Source organism: Hippopotamus amphibius, chromosome X (assembly GCF_030028045.1).
Source record: "Hippopotamus amphibius kiboko isolate mHipAmp2 chromosome X, mHipAmp2.hap2, whole genome shotgun sequence".
Classification (NCBI taxonomy): Eukaryota; Metazoa; Chordata; class Mammalia; order Artiodactyla; family Hippopotamidae; genus Hippopotamus; species Hippopotamus amphibius.
Genome location: NC_080203.1, coordinates 94232813 through 94254067, shown reverse-complemented (window position 1 = coordinate 94254067; position 21255 = coordinate 94232813). Strand labels below are relative to the sequence as shown.

The following is a 21255-nucleotide window of genomic DNA, read 5'->3' as shown; positions in this document are numbered from 1 at the left end:
CCCAACCACCAGCCCGCCCTCGCTACGTCATCACGGCGCGTCGCGCGGGAAGCCACTGAGAGGAGAGAAGACGCCCCTTCCCAACGCCCTTGCTTGTTTGCTTGCACTCTTGAGTCATCGCACGGTACAGTTGGCGCGGGTCCGGAGGGCTCCTGGGGTAACTGGACAGGGACAGAGGGACGGCGGCGGCGGTGGCCGCCGGGACTACAGCGGCGGCGGTTGGGGGAGGGGCGAACTTGAGCCCGAGCGCCTCGTCGAACCACCGGCGCGCGCTTTACGCAGGCGCAGCACGGCCCGCGTCGCGCGCTGACGCAACGACCCGCCGTTTGTGAGTTCGCGGGATCGGGGCGGGCTGTAGAGAGACCCGGCCCAACGGAAAAGAGGCGCTCAGGCACCCGCGGCCCCATAGGTCGCCGGGAATTTGGAGGCGTGAGCCAAGGGCGGAGTTTGAGAGAGGGGCTGCTCCCGGGCGGGAAGGAGGAGAGGCTAGCGGGAGGCGGCTCGGAACTGGCTGAAGGGACTTGATAAAGTATTAGGGGTTGGGCCTAGGAAGGGGGTGGGCCTGGTGGAAGGAAAGAGGCAGTCCCCTGAGGAGCTGGGCTCTTTGAAACGTTAGGGGCGGGATCTAGCCAAGTTGAAGGTGCCGGTGCGGCCCGATAAGGGGTGGAGTTAAGCGTATCGTTAAGGGTGGAGTCGGGGCCGGGGCTGGGTCTGGCTGAGTGAAAGGGTGGGTGATTATCCCGGGAGACTGGCTGGAAAGGGCAGGTTTGCGAAGGGGTGGGGTCTGGGCGAGGCTTTGAGGAATGAAAGGGTCTGGGAATGGGGCTGCGGAAGGGGCGGTGATTAACTGGAAAGGGCAGGCTCTGGAACGGACTGAGCCAGGGCTTGATAGCTCTGTGAAAGGACAAGACTTTGAAAAGAGAAAGAATAGTGTTAAAGGGGTGGGGCCTAGTGAAATGGGCGGGACCAGGTAGAATGGACACCGCCGTTGCTGGGAGAGAGCCTTGAGAGGCGGAGTTTAGAAGGCGGTGGGGAATAGACTGTTTAAGGGATAGAGACTAGCGTAGGGGGCGGGGCCTGGGAAGGGGCTGGGATGTGGGGTCTTAAGGGCGTTCTGGCCCCTTCACAGTTACCTCCCCCCCCACATCACAGGACCGCGTCAGGGGTGAAGTCTCCCCAGCCATGTCCTCCACCGGCCAGGATTCCACCACAACCAGGCAGCGGAGTAGGCACAGTCCCCACTCCCCGCCCCACGACTCCAGCGTCACCTCGGTGAGGCCCCAGACCTGCCTTGATGAGGGGGAGGGGGAGTATCGGGCCGTGCATTGGACTCTGACCCTTCTCTCTGTTTGGCAGAAGCGAGGTGTTAAAAAGGTTGCCGCTCTCCGCTCCAGCCCTAATCTAGCGGAGGTAAAGAAGAAAGGCAGAATGAAGAAGCTTAGTCAAGAAGCCGAGCAAGACCTAGTCGTGGGGCTGCAAGGGCTGGTGAGAGGGGCCTGGCTGTAATTTAATCTCCTGTGACAATCAAAACTCTGAGGTTCTCCATCCTGGACAGTGTGGGATGTCCCCTCTGACTCAGGCCCTCAATGCATCAGTCTTTCCCATTTTTTTTCCTTGCAGAATCTGAGCCCGGAGGCCAGGACATTGTCTGGCACTGGCTTGGTGGTCGATGAGCAGCTAAATGAATTCCATTGCCTCTGGGATGACAGGTGAGGCTGGCTCCTCCAGGCCATACCCAAACCACAAAAATACATACACTTAGATCCCATTAGCAAGAATAAATCCTGTCTTACTCTAGCCTAGAGACTAGAAGCAGATGATTTAGGGAGACGGGGTTCAGGCTTGAATGGGTTGTTTTCATTTAGCTAACAAACATTTATTGAGTGCCTTCTGTGTGCCGGAGATGGTGGTACAGATGTGTCAGACAAGACAGACAGGGAGCTGACAGGTGAGCAGGAGAGCAGGTCACTAAACAGCAATCACCAGTGTGAGGTGTTTAATGAAGGAGGACCTAAGACCAGGGCTTCCAAGACTGTTTGATAGAGGACCCTAGACTAGTATCCAGGGTTCCAAGAAAACTTCCTAAGGGATGTGTGTGCTAAAACAGAAGAATTACACTTCCCATTTGGTCACACATTACAATCCATCACCAAATTATTCTGGCTCTGTGTTTGAAATGTATCCAGTATCTGACCTCTCCTTGCCGCCTCCACTGCCACCACCATCAATCACTCACCTAGACTTACTGAGGTCTCCTTGTTTCCATCCTCACCCCAGCTGCCTGTTCTTCACACAACAGTGTAAAAAAATATGTACAGGGGCTTCCTAGGTGGTGCAGTGGTTGGGAATCCACCTGCCAATGCAGAGGACACGAGTTCGATCCCTGCTCCAGGAAGATCCCACATGCCATGGAGGAACTAAGCCCGTGCGCCAAAAAAAAAAAAAAAAATATGTACAAGATGAGGTTCTCTCTCTTAAAGTCTTTCAAGGGCAGAGTATGGCCCTGAGGGTAGAGTTCAGATTCTCCATCCTGGCCTCTAAGGTTCCACGTGATCTGGCTCCATGTCACCTTGGTGACCTCAGCAGCCAATCCTCCCCCTCATTCACCACGCTTCACTTCACGCACACTGTTCCTCTTGCTGTTCTTCCAACATGCCAGGCACTCTCTCATCTCAGGTGTTTGCCCTGGCCAGTCCCTTTTCCAGAGATTCATTTCCACCTTCTTCTCTCCCAGTTAACATTCACATCTCAAGGAGACCCTCCGAGAGGGCTTTGCTTAGCCACTCCCCTTCCCCCACACCTGAGCTTCAAGATATTCCTAGCCCATGCCATTGTTTGTCCATTATTATACTTATGTGTTTACCAGTTTAGTATCTATCTCTCCTATCCCAATGGAAGACTCAGGATGGCAAAAGGCTTCATTATCGAATACATATCTACCATCTGAGGCGCTGGGGGCAGGCAGTACACAAAACAAACAAAACTCCTGCCTTCGTGGATATTACATTTTAGAGAAGAGAGACAGACAGTAAACAAACAAAAAGTGAATGATAAAGTGTGTTAGAAAGAGAAGTGCTGTGGAGAAACACTGAAGTGGGAGGGAGAGTAGCAGAAAGTGGAGTAGAGGGGACTCTTCAGTTTTAAATACGATGATCAGGGAAGGGCTCACTATCTGAGCAGGATCTGAAGGAGGTGAGGGAGTGAGCTATGGAGACATCTGGGAGAAGATTGTCCTGGGCAGGCAGAAGAGCTAGCGGAAACGTACTTGGTTTGATTGAAGAACAGGAAGGAGCCCAGTGTAGGAGAAGCAGAGTGAGGAGAAGAGCAGTAGGAGATTGAGGTCAGAGAGGCGATGAGGCAGATTGTCAAGGGCCTTCTGGGGCATGGGGAGGACTTTGGCTTTTACCCTGAGTGAGATGGGAGCCAGGAGAAGGTTTTGAGTAGAGGAGGGATGTGACCTGATTTGAATTTTAACCAACGTCTGGGCTGCTGTGCAGAGAAAAGACTGTTGGGGGAGCAAGGCCAGAAGCCAGGAGGCCAGCTGAGTGCAATAGCCCAGGTGAGAGGTTATGGTAGCAGCAGTGGGGGTGATAGGAGAGGGCCAGGCTCTGGATATATTGTGAGAATGGAGCCAATAGGCGCCAGGGATGACTCTAAAATTTCATGCGTCAGCAGCTGTGGAAGGGTGGATGGGAAAGCTGTGCAGAAGCAGATGTGGTGCTCACCAGTGTCATGTATCTGTATCTATATCTGTATCTCTGTTAACCCAGCTTCCCTGAAGGCCCTGAGCGGCTCCATGCCATCAAGGAGCAGCTGATCCAGGAGGGCCTTGTGGATCGCTGTGTGTCCTTTCAGGTGAGTTCCCCAGCCGACATCCTGGGCAGAGGGCAGCAGCTGGTGGGACCTGGGCACAGCCAGAGCCTTGGCCCTTTATTCCTTATGTCTCCCCAGGCCCGATTTGCTGAAAAGGAGGAGCTGATGTTGGTTCACAGGTGAAGGCTTGGGAGCCTTGTAGGGATGGGGAGGAGGCTGCCCTGGGCCAACCAGGGCAGGCCAGATGCTTTGGGAGGGAATGTCATGGGCTGTGTGGTCTTGGGCAAATCACTGAGCCTCTCTGAATCTCAGTGTCATCACCTGTAACTTCTGGGCTAGTAAACATAAGCTCCTTAGGAGGGTTAGATATATGTCAGGTGCTTAGAATGGTACCTGACATATCATCAGTCCCTGATGAGCTCTTTTTGTTATTATAATCTGATGTGTAAACAGATGATGGATATATGGACAGAGTGATTGGGGCTTCCTCCAAGGGTCTGAAGGAACCCAGAGTAAGAGGCCTGATGTGGTATGGCTCAAGGAAAGTTAGCTTGGCAGAGCTGAGCTTTAAGAGGAGAAAAAGTATGAGTCCGATGAAGAAGAAGGCTGAGGAAAGGAAGGTGCAGACAGCTAGAACTGTCTGGTCAAAGATCTGGAGGTAGGATTTGGTGTGGCCAGAGCAGAAGGCAAGGGATATTACTGGAAATGAGGCAGGCTGGGGAAGAAGCAGAGATGGTATGCTATATCCCAGCTAGTCCCCAAATTGACAGTTGAGGAGGCCTGACTTGTCCAGGGATTTGGTGCATGGAGGACTCAGCTGAGAAGGGAATAGGACCCTGGTTCAGGGCCAGGGAGGGAGGCGGGCCCCTGAATCCCATCCTGCATCTATGTACCCAGTCTAGAATACATTGATCTGATGGAGTCGACCCAGTACATGAATGAGGGGGATCTTCGCGTCCTAGCAGATACCTATGACTCAGTTTATCTGCATCCGGTATGGATGAGAACTATGAGGGCACAGGGTGGTGGCAATCCTGGGGTCCCCCATCCCCACATCCACCCCACCTTGGTGGACAGGGCTGCTCTCTCCCTCACTCCCTCTCTGGCTCCCCACTGTCTCTCCAGAACTCATACACCTGCGCCTGCCTGGCCTCAGGCTCCGTCCTCAGGCTGGTGGATGCAGTCCTAGGGGCTGAGATCCGGAACGGCATGGCCATCGTCAGGTAGGACCCACTAGCATTAGGCTTTTTACATTTAAAAAAAATCCTTTCTCAAATGTAAAAGGTAATGGGATGGGTAATATATTCACATGGTTCAAGAATAAAATGTTAAAAAAGGTTGGGGGTCAGGGACAAGTAAAAGTCCTCCCCACCCCCATCTCCAGACACCTGCTTCCTCTCCTTGAAGTAGTCACTGTAACCAATGACTCATGTGTCCTCCCAGAAATGGTCTGCACCATTCATGGAATAAAGACCATATTTTGTTGATTCTAAGATGTATATTTTTTCATATTTGTAACATCTTGAAATCCAGATGCATCTTATAAACAATGGTGTCTCAGACTTCCTTTGGCAGCATTTTCTGCTTTGTCATTGGCATGTAAAATCACAGTACATCTTATCATCATTGGCATCCCAGAAGTGATGAAACGCAGAAGATGTAGCTTTTCTCCTACCTCCCCTTTTTCAGCCACAGATTATGGTAGGACTTGACATACTCCCTTTATCATGCATTTTTCACTTAATATATCTTGAAAAGCTTTTCTCTTAACAGTGTATAGCCTAGGCCCATGTAGAATGCCATTATACAAATGCACAGTAAGTTAACCAGCCCCCTACCATTGGGCATTTTGGTTCTCTCCAATCATTTGCTGTTTCCAAAAAATGCTGCAGCAAATATCATCCATTTATAAACATGTTATTTCACCCTTTTTGTTATATAGGTTGTGGACTAAGTCCCCTGGAGCAGAAGGACTTGGTATGAGGGTGTATGCATTGATCATTTTAATGAGCATTATCAAATTTCCTTTGGAGAGAGAAGAATAGACTGGGGGTGAGGGTCTGAGGGCCCCAATTCCTGGCAGATGTGCAGGCATTTGCACTGGGGGAATTGGTGGTCCAGGATTAGAGAGCAGGGAAGAGTCCATCTCTGCAGAGGAGGACCCCCTCACCACCAGCAATCTGTGGCCTTCCCTGCCCTGCCCAGGCCTCCTGGACACCACGCCCAGCACAGTCTTATGGATGGGTATTGCATGTTCAACCATGTGGCGGTGGCTGCCCGCTATGCTCAACAGAAGCATGGCATTCAGAGGTCAGCAGCAAGCAGCAGTGCGGGTGTGATGAGGGTGGTGCGAGGTGGGGTATCCTGGTCTTGGCACTTCCCCCATATGCTCCTTGATCTTCTTACATAGTGCCCCCATCTCTCCCACTCACAGGGTCCTTATTGTGGATTGGGATGTGCACCATGGTCAAGGGACACAGTTCACCTTTGATCAAGACCCCAGGTATGCCCGGAGTACCACCCTAGATGCTAGACTCCCAGCCACCCCCTACCTTTACAGTCCCAACCAGAAGGGGCCCGGGAGGGAAGGGAAAGCATTCACATTCTTTAGACCTGCCCTGGGAACAGGCTCAGTACTGCCCTCTGTGTGTCTGCTGTCTCTTAATTTCACTCTGAGGCAGGGACTGTTGGGTTCCCCATTTTACAGATCGGGGAACTGAGACTTACAAGTTAAGAGGTCATACAGAGAAGAAGTTAAAGAGATGAGATTTGAGCCTACAAATATTTGGAGATCTCGTTCACCAATTTACCCTGGAGCTGGAATGAACCTCAAATTACTACTTTATGTTTTCCGATTATGACAATACTGCAAATTTTGTTTCTTTAAAAAATTAAAGGTAGTTAGTTCCCTGGTGACGTAGCGGTGAGGATTCTGGGCTTTAACTGCCACTGTCAGGGTTCAGTCCCTGATGGGGGAACTGTGATCCTGCAAGCCGCGTGGCACAGCCAAAACACAAACAAACAAACAAATTAAATACCAAAATGTCTAAAGCAGTGAGTCTCCTGTAATCCCCATCACCTCAGAAGTAACTTGATAGTTTAAGTTAGATCCTTACAGAATTTTTCCTGTAGATGTATGAATATTCATCATTATTCTTATTATTAACATACTACCACTACATTTTCTTCAGCAGCTTGCTTTTTGCATTTAACAGTATGGTGTGGACACCTCTCCATGTTAGTGCCTCTGAAAAACATCTCGTTCTTTGTAAGGGCTGTACAGTGTTCCACTATATGGCTGTACCTTTGGTCATTTAACCCCAGGACATTTATAGGTCTTCCCAGTCTTTGCTATAAAGATAATTCTACAGTGAATAGTCAGGTAAATATATAATTTAATACTCCTCTGAGTATATCTGTAGGATAAATTTCTAACTCATTCCTCTGAGTATATCTGTAGGGTATATTTCCAACTCATCAGAGGGTCAGTGTGCTTTAAAGTCTAGGATCTATTGCCAGACATCCCTCCAGAAAGAGAACCACCTTACCCTTCTTGCAGACACTACTAAATAGTTGTTTTATCCAGCCTTTATTGAATTGACTGCATAAATTCTTTGTCCCATGGTTCCTGAGCTCCTGTGGCCCATTATCTAATCTAGGTTGTTTGTTCTCCAGACATTACTTTATTATTTTCCACCATTCAGTGTTGCTGACAGATGTGTAGGTGTCAGTCTGATTTTCATTCCTTTTCAGTATATTTTCCTCTCTGGAAGGTTTTAGATTCTTCTCTTTATGCCTGGCATTCTGAATTTTCACTTTGCCCCTCATACTGCTTACCAGTGGTAGACATTTTACATCTGAAGACAAATGCCTTCTTAAATCTTCAGTTTTGGGGCTTCCTAGGTGGCGCAGTGGTTGGGAGTCTGCCTGCCCATGCAGAGGACATGAGTTTGATCCCTGCTCCGGGAAGATCCCACATGCCGCGGAGCAACTAAGCCCGTGTGCCAATAAAAAAATAAAAAAAATAAATCTTCAGTTTTCTTCTACTAGATTGTTGATGATTTCTTCTACTGTGTCCTCTCTGGTCTGTTACTCAGATGTTAGACTTCCTGGGTTGATCCTCTGTGTCTCTTACTTTTTATTTTTTAATAAATTTATTTATTTATTTTTTTTATTTATTGGCTGCATTGGGTCTTTGTTGCTGCATGTGGGCTTTCTCTAGTTGCAGAGAATGGGGGCTACTCTTCATTGTGGTGCACAGGCTTCTCATTGCGGTGGCTTCTCTTGTTGCGGACCATGGGCTCTAGGTGTATGGGCTTAAGTAGTTGAGGCCCATGGGCTCAGTAGTTGTGGCTCACAGGCTCTAGAGCACAGGTTCAGTAGTTGTGGCGCATGGGCTTAGTTGCTCTGTGGCATGTGGGATCTTCCCGGACCAGGGATCAAACCCATGTCCCTTACATTGGCAGGCAGATTCTTTTTTTTTATTTTAAATAAATAAATTTATTTATTTATTTATTTATTGGCTGTGTTGGGTCTTCGTTGCTGCACACAGGCTTTCTCTAGCTGCGGCGTCCAGAGGCTACTCTTCATTGTGGTGTGTGGGCTCCTCACTGCAGTGGCTTCTCTTGTTGCGGAGCACAGGCTCTAGGCATGTGGGCTTCAGTAGTTGCGGCACACGGGCTGAATAGTTGTGGCTCACAGCCTTAGTTGCTCCTCAGCATGTGGGATCTTCCTGGAGCAGGGATCAAACCCATGTCCCCTGCATTGGCAGGCGGATTCTTAGCCACTGCGCCACCTAGGAAGTCCCGGCAGGCAGATTCTTAACCACTGCGCCACCAGGGAAGCCCCTGTCTCTTACTTTTTGTCTCATGTTTTCTGTCTCTTTTTCCTTTTGCTCTGGGGCCTGGGAGATATCCTCAACTTTACCTTCCAGTCCTTCTGTTGAATTGTGTATTTATGCGTTTTTTTTAAGCTCCAAGAGCACTTCCTCTCTGTGTTTATGCTCTACTAAGCTTTAGTTTACTTGTTCTCTTTGTATTCATAATATTATTTTAAGGACTATCCAATTTGTCTCCACCCAGGCCCACCTGATGGGGTTAAGAGATTGAGAGATGGGGAGCTAGGAGATTGAAGGTCATGGATAGATTTTTTTTCATTTATACATTTTTATTCATAAGGAAGAATGCATTGAATTCACAATTCTTCCTATCTATGCATATAGTCATATATCCAAAAAATAACACAGCTGTTGCCTCCAATGCACTTATTAAAACAGAATGATATTAAGCAATATTAATAATAATAAATTGATACATTATTAATATATAATTAATAGTTATTAATAATATTATATTATTGTTAATATTCCTTAATATTAATGATATTAGGAATATTAAGGAATTCTTATTATGCCTAAGAAAGTTAAGAATTCTTTTAGTAAACTAAAGCTTAGCAGTTAAAGGGAACAAGTTAATTTAGTGAGTTGGTTATTCAGTAAATTGGCTATTCAGAATTGATTTTGTGTGCATTGACCTGGTCTGTGCTTGACTTCTCCAGAAGGGAAACCTCAGATTGTCCCAATCTGTTCAGCATGGGAGAGGGCCCACTGGGACCCCTGTAGCCTTAGACTACTTTCCAGAGATTTGTTGAAGTGTCTAATTATCTAACATCCTTTCTCCCACCTTCTGTCTTCCTGAGTTGATACTTGTTTAAAATTACTATCTTTTGACTAGGATTGTAGGAGAATGAGGAGGTAAACCTGTGCTATCAGTCCACCATTCTTTTACTGGAAGTCAGTTGAATTTATTTTAAAATCTCCTCTACTTACTTTATAAATTTAATTTCCTTGGGTGTTAGTTCTTCTGTTTGTTGATTTGGTGGCTCTTTTGTTGGGTGGACTTTCTTCAGATCTTTTCTTTATTCCTTTCTTTCCCCAATGATAATATTTATTTTCTACCGTATGTTTATCTGTCAGAGTCAAAAGTAAATCATCCTCCATCTACTCAAAACCAGAGCTTTCACATGGACTTTATCCCCCAATTCCAAGATAGTTTTCTTCAATTTCTAAAATCCTTGTATACCAATTGCATTTAATTTCACAACTACATTATCAACATTTACTAAAATGTGACTATTAAGTTTGTCTAGATTCATTGCTTACCACTATTTCTTGCATTTCCCTAAAAAAGGGGAAAAATGCTGCCTTAAATCCTTTCTGGAACAAGGCAGGGGGTGGATGAACAGATGGATGGAAGCATGGATGAGAGATTATTCATTTTGATCACCTCAGTCAGAATCAACCCCTCCCACTGGCTTATTACTATCAGAATATACCATACCGGTGTGTCTTTTCAGTATCTGTTCTGTGTCAGTCCCCCTCACTGCTCTGAGTGCTCAGTTTCTCACCTAGAAAATAGAGGAGGTAGTAGACGTGGCCTGTAAGGTATTGGAGAGAAAGAATTGTCCCCTCACTGGCATCATAGAGCCCCAGCCAGCATCCCCACTCCAGCTCCACATATAGAACCAAGTCCCACCCCTCCTAACCCCTAGCCCCTGAGTCTCCCACTTCCTTCATGGAAAATACTAAGCTCACTAGCCCTGCCTGGCATTCTTTCCAGCCTCAGCTGGCTCCTGCCAGCTAAGAGCCACATGCCCCTGTGGGCCTCCAGTGTCACAGGGTTTGTCCTGCTGTCACTATCTTGGTCACAGGAGCCAGTGGGTGGGCAGGCATGATCTAGAGTCCCCCATGGGGTCCAGGAGCCCTAGGGGCTGGGATAGACCTGATAGCTCTCAGGGTCTCAGAGCTAGAACTGCGTGCGCACTGAGAGGATCAGCAATGTTTGCTAAGGGAGGAATTTCAGTAAGAACCCAAATGAATGAGTGAGTGAGTTAATGGATAAATAAATGGAAGAATGCATGAGAGGATTAATAAGTTGGCAACTGAGTGGAAGAACGAATGAATGTATGAATTAAAGAATTCATGGGGAAATTAATGAGAGAATGAATGAGTGGTTGAGTAAACTGTGGTAGCTGTGGGTTAGGGGTTTCTGGGGGGGAATGACTCTCTCCTCAACCCTCACCTCTTTTTTTTTCTCTGCCTCTAGCGTCCTCTATTTCTCCATCCACCGCTACGAGCAAGGTCGGTTCTGGCCCCACCTTAAGGCCTCTGACTGGTCTACCACAGGTTTTGGCCAAGGCCAGGGATACACCATCAATGTGCCTTGGAACAAGGTCAGTGTCTGCCCACCCTTTGCCCCCAAAGTGAGGCCTGCCCCTGCCCTTCAGGGCAGATGGCAGGATGTCCCCATCACACCTCCCTGTCTGCAGGTGGGAATGCGAGATGCCGACTACATCGCCGCTTTCCTGCATGTCCTGCTGCCAGTTGCCCTTGAGGTCCTGGAGGTCTGGGGTGTGTTGGGGCAGAGGCGATGTTGAGGGAAGGGCCATGAGGGTAGGTGGCCTCATGTGGTTCCTTCCCCCTTCAGTTCCAGCCCCAGCTGGTCTTGGTAGCTGCTGGATTTGACGCCCTCCAAGGGGACCCCAAGGTAAGGCAGGTGCACTGGGATGGCAGGAGGGCAGAAGGGGGCCGCATAGAACCAGGCTGACCCTCTGTGTCCCCCCAGGGCGAGATGGCCGCCACTCCAGCAGGGTTTGCCCAGCTCACCCATCTGCTCATGGGTCTGGCAGGAGGCAAGCTGATCCTCTCACTGGAGGTGAGTGACTCACTTCCTCTCTCAGCCCGTGGATCCTGGAAGAGGTAAGAACAACTTTCAAGTCAGGCAGGAGTTCCTGTCCCAGCATTTCCACTTACTAGCTGGACAGGCTCACCTAAGTCACTCAACTTCTTTGTGCCTCAGCTTTCCTTAGGTGAAATGAGCATCACAATGGTGTAATCACGTCATAAAATTTACTGTCCAGCAAATGAAGTGGAGTCACACTTCAAATGCCTTGACGCTGGACATGCAGCCAGCACTCATTACTGCTCTTGGTCTGGTAACATCCGGTTCTTTCCTGCCCTCCCTCATGTGAATTCCTTCTCCCAGGGTGGCTACAACCTCCGCTCCCTGGCTGAGGGTGTCAGCGCCTCGCTCCACACCCTCCTGGGAGACCCTTGCCCTATGCTGGAGTTCCCTGGCGTGCCCTGCCGGAGGTGAGCTCAGGTGGAGGGGGGAAGAAGTAGGCCCCTCACTGCCCACTCAGGGGCCGTTGGCCACATTTTCCCCTCCCTTGCCCTCCAGTGCTCAGGCGTCGCTCTCCTGTGCTCTGAGAGCCCTCGAGCCCTTCTGGGAGGTCCTTGTGAGATCAGGTAGGTGGCAGGGAGTGCAAGGGGTGGGGGGTTGGGCAGGGAATAAGCTGTGGGAGGAGACTCTCTTCCAGACCCCACCCTGACTTTCCTAGGCTGCCTTGGTGGGGGAGCGTCAGGCCCTCTCTCTCACTGGGCCCTGGTTTCAGGCCTCCCACCCCTTTTTAGGTTCAGGTAAACTGAGTTCCAGGGTATTATGGTGATCCAGGGTAGGGGAGAAGGAGTAGGGTAACTGTAGCCTCCTGTTGCAGCCGAAACCCTGGATGAAGAGGACACTGTGGAGGGGAACAATGTGGAAGAGATGGAGGAGGAGGAGGGACCATGGCTGGCCCCTGAGCTCCCAGTCTTGACTTGGCCGGTGGTGCAGACTCGCACAGGGCTGGTCTATGACCGACAGATGATGGATCACTACAACTTGTGGGACAAGTGTGCAATCAGAGAGCTGGGCTAAGCGGGAGGGGGGAGGCGCACACTCGCGCGCACACACACACACACCACCCCACCACACACAGCCCCCACCCCCGCTTCAAGCATCAAGCCCTGCCTCTTCTTCCCCCACTCTTAGCCACCACCCTGAGACACCTCAGCGCATCCAGCATATCATGCACCACCTGGAGGAGCTCGGCCTTGTCAGGCGCTGTCTCGCCCTGCCTGCACGTCCTGTCACCGACACCGAGTTGCTCGCCTGCCACAGGTCAGATCCCTGTGGCTGGGGTGGGATGGGGCCTCAGGGTATGCGAGCCGCCCTGGGGGCTGGAGCCTGGGCTTGCCTCTCCAATACACGGAGCCGCTGCAAGACAGGGGAGAGGACATGGAGGGGACAGAGTTACCTGGCTGACCCCTCGAGTGCTACCTCTGTGCCTCTAGTGCTGAGCACGTGGATCGTCTGCGGGCCACGGAGAAGATGAAGAGCCGGGAGCTGTACCGCGAGGGCGCCAACTATGACTCCATTTACATCTGCCCCAGCACCTTTGCCTGTGCACAGCTGGCTGCTGGCGCCGCCTGCCGCTTGGTGGAGGCTGTGCTGGCGGGAGAGGTGCCTGCACTTTGGGGAGGGGACCTTGGGCTCCAGGAGAGGAAGTCCTGGGGGTGGGGAAAGAGGTGGCTCTGAGAGTTGGGCCAGGCTTGAGGAAAGGGGGCGTGGGGAGCAGTCTGCAATGGGAGGGGATCCCCGCTCACCAGAGGCCTTGCTCACGGGGAAGTGCACCCAGAGGGATGAGGGCTACAGGGCTGGGGGCCCCTAGCAGCTGGTGGGGAAGTAGTGGGACAGGAGAGAGGGAAGAGGAGAGGAAAGGGAAGGGAAGGTGGGGAGGGTGGGTGGTCTAATCTTTGCTCCTTGCCCCTCCCCCAGGTTTTGAATGGCATTGCTGTGGTACGTCCCCCAGGCCACCATGCAGAGCGCGATGCTGCTTGCGGGTTTTGCTTTTTCAACTCCGTGGCTGTGGCTGCTCGCCATGCCCAGGCCATCAGTGGGCATGCGCTGCGGTGAGGGCTCCCTGCCCCCACTGCCTGCTGCTTACTCAGCAGGCCCCCTACTCAGCAGGACCACAGTGCAGCCCCCAAAGTTACCCAGAACCACCCAAGAATTCAATTGCCCAGCACTTCCAGAAAAGGACTGAGGATCTAGCCTCTCAGTGCTTACCCAGATAGGATTCCCAGATTGTGACACCCAGGTGCTTATAAAACAGAATCCAGGGTCTCCTTCTCCAGAATTTCTGGCCCCTGATGGCTATCCCAACAGAACTCAGCGTCCAACCTCTGGTGCTGACTTCAAAAGACCCACAATCCAGCCCCTGGCACTTCCCCACACAAGGCTCAGGATCTGGCCCTGAGCACTTGCTCAGGCCCACATTGAAGCCCTTAGGACTCTGATAGGACCCACAAGCCTGCCACCCCGCACTTTCCCCAGGGACCCAGGGTCCTGCCACCCACAATAAATGCCCCTGCATACCGACTCCAGGGGTCTAGCCCCTGCCCTCCCTCAGGGGGCAAGTGTCCTGGGGTAACTGAGAAGCTGTCCCCTCCTCAGGATCCTGATCGTGGACTGGGATATCCATCACGGCAATGGAACTCAGCACATATTTGAGGAGGACCCCAGGTGAGGGGCTGGGGCAGGGGGTGGGGTGTGGTCAGGAAGGTGGGCAGACCATGCCTCCGGAGTGCCTCGCTCACCAGCCACGTCTCCCCTTCCCACCCTGTCCCCGCAGCGTGCTGTACATTTCCCTGCACCGCTATGATCATGGCACCTTCTTTCCTATGGGTGACAAGGGCGCCAGCAGCCAGATAGGTCAGGCTGCAGGCACGGGCTTCACCATCAACGTGGCCTGGAATGGGCCCCGCATAGGTGATGCCGACTACCTGGCTGCCTGGCATCGTCTGGTCCTTCCCGTTGCCTATGAGGTACGCTTCAGGACGCATGCAACAGGGCTGTGTGGGTGGCAGCAGGCATGCATGTTTCTGACTTCCGGGTGACCGATCCTGTGAGAGGACCTGTGGGTGGCTGTTGTGATGCCTTTGGGGGAGGGGATGTGACTCTGTGATGGCCTTTGGGTATGCCTGTGCAGTTGCCGTATGTGACTGCTTTCTGTGTGTAACTGTGAGGACTTCTGAGTGTGCGGAGGTGGTCTTGGCTGGGGGTGTGCCTGGTTGTGTCCGTGGATTGTGTGTACACCATCAGTAGGGCCTGTCTGTGTGTGATGGTGGCCCCATGTGACTGCCATCTCTGTGGTGCTGCACATGCAGGGTGGGGAGGGGTTGGAGCCCATGTGAAACTGCACGGGTAGCTGTTTGTCACCACCATCGCTCTGGGTGATGGGTGTGATATTGTGTGTCACTGCACCCTGCTCTCTCTCGGTGACAGCCAGTGTGTGACTTTCTGCACGTGGGAGGCTATGTGTGACAGTCATCTCTCTCTCCTGTGGCCTATATATATTTGCCTGACTCTGCGTGTGTGGCCGTAGGTAACTGCCTTCTCCGTGTGTAAACTATGTGTGTCTGTGGCAGATCGTGTGTGCGTGACTAACTCTGAGGGTGGATGAAAGTGAGTGCCATCTCTGTGACCTCTGTGCAGATGTGTGTTCACATGTGTGTGTGTCTGATTGTGCACAGTTGGCTGTGACTCTGTGTGTGTGTGTATAACTCTGTGAAATAGTGTCTGTGACCCTGTGCCAGGCGACCACCTCCTGTGGGTGCCACAGAATGTATGGCTGTTGTGACTGTGGTGGTGGCATGTGTATGATTGTGTCTGTGCAGGGGTAGCTGTGGATTCCTGTTCCCTCTGAGAAACTGTGTACACGCGTGTAACCAGTACCATGTATAGTCTGGTCTGTGTGAGACTGTCTGATTGTGTGTGGGGGGGTGTGACTGTATGCAGCTATCTTTTGTGTGTGGCACTTGCATTGTCATCTTCTGTGATGGAAGCATGTGTGCACCTCTCTTTGGCATTGTGTGTATAAAACCCTGTATTGTTACATGTGTCTCATGTTTGACCCAGAGAGGGGAGCCTGTGCCTCTTGGTCTCACCCTTGGGTGCATACATGAGGACATGTCTTTCTGTCTTATATCACCGTCTCTTGACATGAGTCTCCACATCTCACAACTCTGCTTCATGTCCCCATCCGTCCATTTCTCACATCTCCACATCTCTGTTTCTCGTGTCTCTAAGTCTGTGTCTGATGTGTCCACGTCTCTAAGTCTCTCTTGTGTCTCTGTGTCCTCCCCTCCCTATTTTCAGGGCTCTGGTTTTGTGTCTCCCAGGCTCCAGGTCCCATGTCTCCATCTCTCTCAATTGCATCTCCATGTCTTCATTCGTCCTTGTGTCTGTGTCTCTGGTCTCCCTGAGTTGCAGCCTGCCCATGCCCCCCACCCCCACCCCCATGCTCAGGTGTCTCTTCTCTCCCTGCCTCAGTTTAACCCGGAACTGGTGCTGGTCTCAGCTGGCTTCGATGCTGCCCGGGGGGACCCGCTGGGAGGCTACCAAGTGTCGCCTGAGGGCTATGCCCACCTCACCCACCTGTTGATGGGCCTGGCCAATGGCCGCATTATCCTAATCCTGGAGGTAACTCTCAGTTCCTCTTCCCGTGGTGGGAGGGTGGTCGGGAAGACTTGGGTGTCCCCACCTGGGGTTGTGGGCACACACTGGGCATTAATAACCACACCAGCATTAGCAACTTTAATTGAGCACTCACTGTGTGCAAGACACTTTTCTTGGCACTTTACGTGCATTGTTAATGCATTTACTTAACAAAGCAGCCTTGTGAGGAAAGGTCTACTGACCTCGTTTTCCTCTCAAGATCAGGGAAACTGAGGTACAGAGAACTGTAGTGACTAGCCGGAGGTCACATATTTAGTAATGGCAGAGCCAGACCTTGAACCCAGGCAGCCTGGCTCTAGAGTCTTCACTTTTTACTTCTTCCTGAACTACTTCCAACAAAATCCTGAGACAAAGGAAATTCACTGACCTTTTGTAAATTACTCAGTGCCCCCTGTGCCTCAGTTTCCTTGTCTGGAAGATGTGGCTGGCTAATCATGGCGGGGGCCTGGCACATGGTAAGTCCTGTACAAGAGCTGTAGCTTCGTCTCATTATGCATTATTCATACATTAGTTTCCCCTCTCAGCAGCCTTCTGTGCTGTTATTTTTACTCCTTCACAGATGAGGACAATAAGTCACAGGGAGATTAGTTGGCTGGTAAGATGTTCCACTGTGTGCCCAGGCCTGCTTGTGGCGGGACAAGGTGATGGACTCTTTCCTCAGGTAGCCCAGGTTCCAACCTCAACACTGCCTCTTACCAGCTGTTAAGACCTCAGACAAGTCATCTAACCACTCTGAGCCTTAGTTTCTTTATCTGGAAAAACGACAGAGACTGGGGTTCCTATAGAGTGTGAGAAAAGGGGGTTCCCATACCAAGTCAGGCTAGAGATTCATGTAGAGAATGTTGTTCCTGTACCAGAGCAGGGCAGGGCAGGGCAGGGCCTTCTGTATGAGTGGGGCCAGGGGTTCCCATACTGTGGAGGCAGGTTCCTATACCAGTTCAGCACATGTGTGTGTGAAGATTCAGTGCTTAGAATAGGGTCTAGCACACGCAAGCTCTTAATGAACGTCAGCTCTTACTAATGTTGCCGTCAGCACTGTTGTTGTTGTGGCTATTATTAACTTGCACTTTACATCACAATATATCCCCCTCAATGAGAGTGGGTACTGCCTGACAGATATGGGCTCTACTTACTTGTCCCCAATATCCACCCTCCATACTTGCAGGACCCCAAGGGGAGACTGGGAGGCAGGACATCTTGTCTCCCAAATTCCACGAGGACCCCCCCCCTCCAATCATACCTTTCCCTTTTTTCCTTAACAAAGGGTGGCTATAACCTGACATCCATCTCGGAGTCCATGGCTGCCTGCACCCGCTCGCTCCTTGGGGACCCGCCACCCCTGCTGACCCTGCTGCGGCCCCCACTGTCAGGGGCCCTAGCCTCGATCAGTGAGACCATCCAAGTGCATCGCAGATACTGGCGCTGCTTTCGGGTCACAAGTGAGTGGGTGTGGGGAACTGGGGGCAGTGGGGGCTCAGGGGAGGGCAAGGATTAGAGGCGGGAGAAGGGGTAGCATCCACACTCAAGGATCTCCCTCCCATGGTTCCAGAGGCCGAAGATAAAGAAGGAGCCTCCAGTTCTTTGATCACCAAGAAGGCACCCCAATCAGCCAATCCTGGGTCAGCCAAGGGGATGACCATGCCAGAAGAGAACATTCTGGAGGCAGGCATGGGGAAGGCCACGTCGGCAATATCTGTGAAAGAGTCCACTCCAGGTGAGACTGCATCAGAGACAGCTGTGATGGAGCTCACTCAGGACCAGTCATCAGAGACAGCCACAGAGGATGCCACACTAGACCAGACCACCTTGGAGGAGGCTGTGGGGGGAGCTGAGGTGATCCAAAGCCCCCCACCTTCATGCACTGACAACCAGACTCCTCCAGCCCCACCTGTGCAAGCAGTCACAGCCAAGATATCCCCCAGCAAGCTGATTGGAAATCTCAAGTCCTTGGAAATAGACAACAAGGCTCAGGTAAGAGCCACCACACCCACGTAGGGGGAAGAAGGGACAAGAGTCAGGCCTCCTGATACAATTCCTATCTTTCTGCATACAGGAGCCCCCAGAAGAGGAGGGGCTGCTGGGAGAGGCAGCTGGAGGTCGGGACTTGGATGAGTTAGTACTGATGCAGGTTATTGGAGACCATGCTGGTACTGCCCAGGTGAGCTCAGGCAGAGGCTAGAACAGCGGCTTCCTTCTCACATCCATTTGTGCCTCCACCTAGGAGCATGTGCTATAGAAACTTATAATGAGGAGATGGGGTCCCTACCTTACTCAGTGCCTGTCACCCACCCCCAGGCCATGTTTTACGCTGTAACACCACTGCCCTGGTGTCCTCATTTGGTGGCAATACGCCCCATACCTGAAGCAGGCCTGAATGTGACCCAACCTTGTCAGGACTGTGGAGCATCTCAGGAGAACTGGGTGTGTCTGTCTTGCTATCAGGTATGCACCCAAGGAAGGGGATGGGGTGGAGGTTGGCCCAGGAGCAAACTACAGGTGGGTGCTAATCCCCACCCAACGCTCGCTCTCCATCCTCAGGTCTACTGTGGTCGTTACATCAATGCCCATATGCTCCGACACTATGAAAGCTCGGGACACCCGCTGGTGCTCAGCTATGCCGACCTGTCTGCCTGGTGTTACCACTGTCAGGCCTATGTTCACCACGAGGTAGGCCCTGGGCAGACCCTCTAATGTGTGCACTCACTCACACTCCCCACCTCCACACACACACCTTTTGTGATTGGGTAAGGGGCGAATGGAGACCCTTCTGCATGTGGGATAGGCCAAGAGACAGGGAGGTTGAGGGCTGGAGTAGGGGCAGCCTCCTGGCTGAGGTAGAGGGGTGCTCACTCTTACCTCTCCTCTCTTGCCTCCTCCTCAGGCTCTCCTAGCTGTGAAGAACATCGTCTACCAGAACAAGTTTGGGGAGGACATCCCCCACTCACACTAAATTCCAGAATTTGTGCCTCTTCTCTACCTTCTGAGGCCCAAGATAAGACCAGCCTTAGTTCATTCCAAGTTCCATCCCATCCTGAAGACCCTTTACCACTCCCCTAGGGTACTGATTTAAGTTTAAATATTCATGAAGAGGACTGTAATAATCAGTTATAGATCTCCCCCTGCCACTGCCTGCTCAAAGGACTCCATCTACTCTGCCCCAGAAGGAAAGGGGGGCAGTTCACTGACCCCAAGAGGGGCCTGATATAAAGATGATACTTCAGAGGGAGGGGGGATCAATTGGCAGGTATGGCAGGGTTGCACATCTAATAAAGTACAAGCTGTTACAAAACCTGGAGAAAGCTTTTAACCTTGGATGGGTAAAGAAGCCCACCCTCCTGGCCAACAGGGCTGTTGAGTAATGAAGGAATGAGGGTATGGGTCTTTATCAGGTCAACCCCCTGCTCATCCAGTGCCCCCCAAAACTAACTGGGAATAGAGCAGGCAGCTTGACTGGCTCCATAAGAGATTAAATGGTGGGAATCTGTGAGAAAATGAGCCCCTGCCTTAGAAATAGGAGCCTCACAGCCAGTCCCAGCTATACCCTGGGCTGTGAAGGTGAGAAAGCTATCATGAAGTGTCTTCATTAGGCCTCAGCCCCCCCCCGCCCCCCATCTGTCTTTGTCTTGATTGAGGTGGTGGGGAGGGAGGGTGTCCAGGTTTAACATAGATTTGGTGGTCATGGATAGCTTCCTGGGGGGAAGAGTGTCTACTACTGGCCAAGGGTGGGGAATTGGAGGATAATTTGAGAGTTTTATTTCTCCCACATAATGAGAGTTGCTTTGGAAACTCAAAGGAGTCTGGGCTGAGGTTTCCTGGACTTTTTTTCATGGTCACCCTGTGACCCCAAGATAACCAACAGAGCCCCACCCAGTCAGGAAGAGGAAAATGGGGAAGGGGAAGGCAGCTGCTGGTCAGCTCAGTCATCCTCTTTGGAGGAGGATTCTGTTTGCTTCACAACCCCTGCTTACATTTCATTGGTCAGGATTGTGTCACATTACTGCCATAGCTGCAAGGGAGTCTAAGAAATGTTACAGCTTGGCACACATCCACCTCAAATTAGGTTCTTTCTGTCTTGACAAAATAATCCCTCCTCTGCAACTCTCTCCCTCCAGGACTGAATGCAACCCTCTTCCATGCTACCAAAAAGCCCGCTTGAGGCAGCACAAGCTCCAGGGCCTCAGAGAGGCCCTCACAAAACATTTTGCAAAGTCTGGACACTCAGGTCAAAAATCTGACACACCTCCCACACACTAAAAACACAAAATCAAGCCCCAGATGGGGATAAGGTAAGGAAGAGGTGCAGCAGGATTCAGGGGGCACATGGGGTGGTCAGCACTCACAGCGCACCCCAAAAAGACCTCCTTTGCGCCCGCTGGTCTGGCGGTCAGTGACCCAGCACTCACCCGGGGGCGGGGGACAGGGGTGCGCCAGCGGAGGGGCCTGAGGGCGGCCAGCCGCGCATGCGCACTCCCTCCCCCTCCCCACCCCGCCCCCCTGGGACTAGGGGGAGCGTCTCCTCCCCTGTCAGTCCTGTCAGAGCAGCGGCGGGTTCTGATCCCAGCGCCACCAGCCTTCCCAGGACACAGGTGAGCCGAGCCGCCCAGGCCCCACCCGGCACTGACTTGGGAGGTCCTTCCGCTTAGGGCTTTGGGGGTGCGGCCGAGGTCAGGTGTGAGGGGACCCTCCCCCGTCGAATCCCATCCTCCGGGGCCAGGGCCGCCTTTGTAAGGACGGGCCTGGGCGAGGGTGTGAGCTGGGAGCCGGGAGCTGGACGAGGAGGTGCAGGCCGAGCACGGGGTCATGGCTTCGGGGTGAAACTGGGGGTCTCCTCCCCAGCCCCATGCTGGCCAGCCTCCCAGACATAGGGCTTAAAGGATGCGTGTGCCCAGCCTGGCATGAGGTAGAAGGGACTGTGCTGGGGGGCGGGGGGGGGGTGCGCCCCCCCCCTCGTCAGGGAGGCGACACAAAGGAAGGGGTCTGGGCGTGGAGGAGGGGCCCCGACGACGCTCCCATGGCATTTGGCACCACGGTACTTTCCTATTTTCGT

The 21255-nt window shown here is 51.9% G+C and overlaps 1 protein-coding gene across 7 annotated transcripts; it reads left to right on the top strand.

Annotated features, from left to right (window-relative positions):
* The first annotated feature begins 51 nt into the window (after positions 1-51).
* HDAC6 (histone deacetylase 6) lies at positions 52-19496 on the top strand. Of its 7 annotated transcripts, none has more exons than XM_057718309.1 (29): positions 52-124; positions 1153-1272; positions 1357-1485; positions 1621-1709; positions 3771-3855; positions 3952-3992; positions 4711-4807; positions 4939-5036; positions 6019-6123; positions 6248-6316; positions 10917-11043; positions 11140-11205; positions 11298-11357; positions 11436-11525; positions 11856-11962; positions 12051-12118; positions 12367-12541; positions 12681-12809; positions 12983-13151; positions 13467-13600; positions 14145-14213; positions 14323-14515; positions 16023-16172; positions 17473-17647; positions 17758-18179; positions 18262-18366; positions 18504-18650; positions 18747-18875; positions 19090-19496. In XM_057718309.1, exons 2-29 carry the CDS (start codon positions 1183-1185, stop codon positions 19156-19158), a joined length of 3387 nt encoding a protein of 1128 aa, XP_057574292.1. In that variant the 5' UTR covers positions 52-124; positions 1153-1182; the 3' UTR covers positions 19159-19496. The 7 variants fall into 7 exon arrangements, with proteins under 7 accessions (XP_057574292.1, XP_057574290.1, XP_057574295.1 ...); XM_057718308.1 differs by lacking the exon at positions 52-124 and adding an exon at positions 145-328; XM_057718310.1 differs by lacking the exon at positions 52-124 and adding an exon at positions 711-727.
* The last annotated feature ends 1759 nt before the right edge of the window (positions 19497-21255 follow it).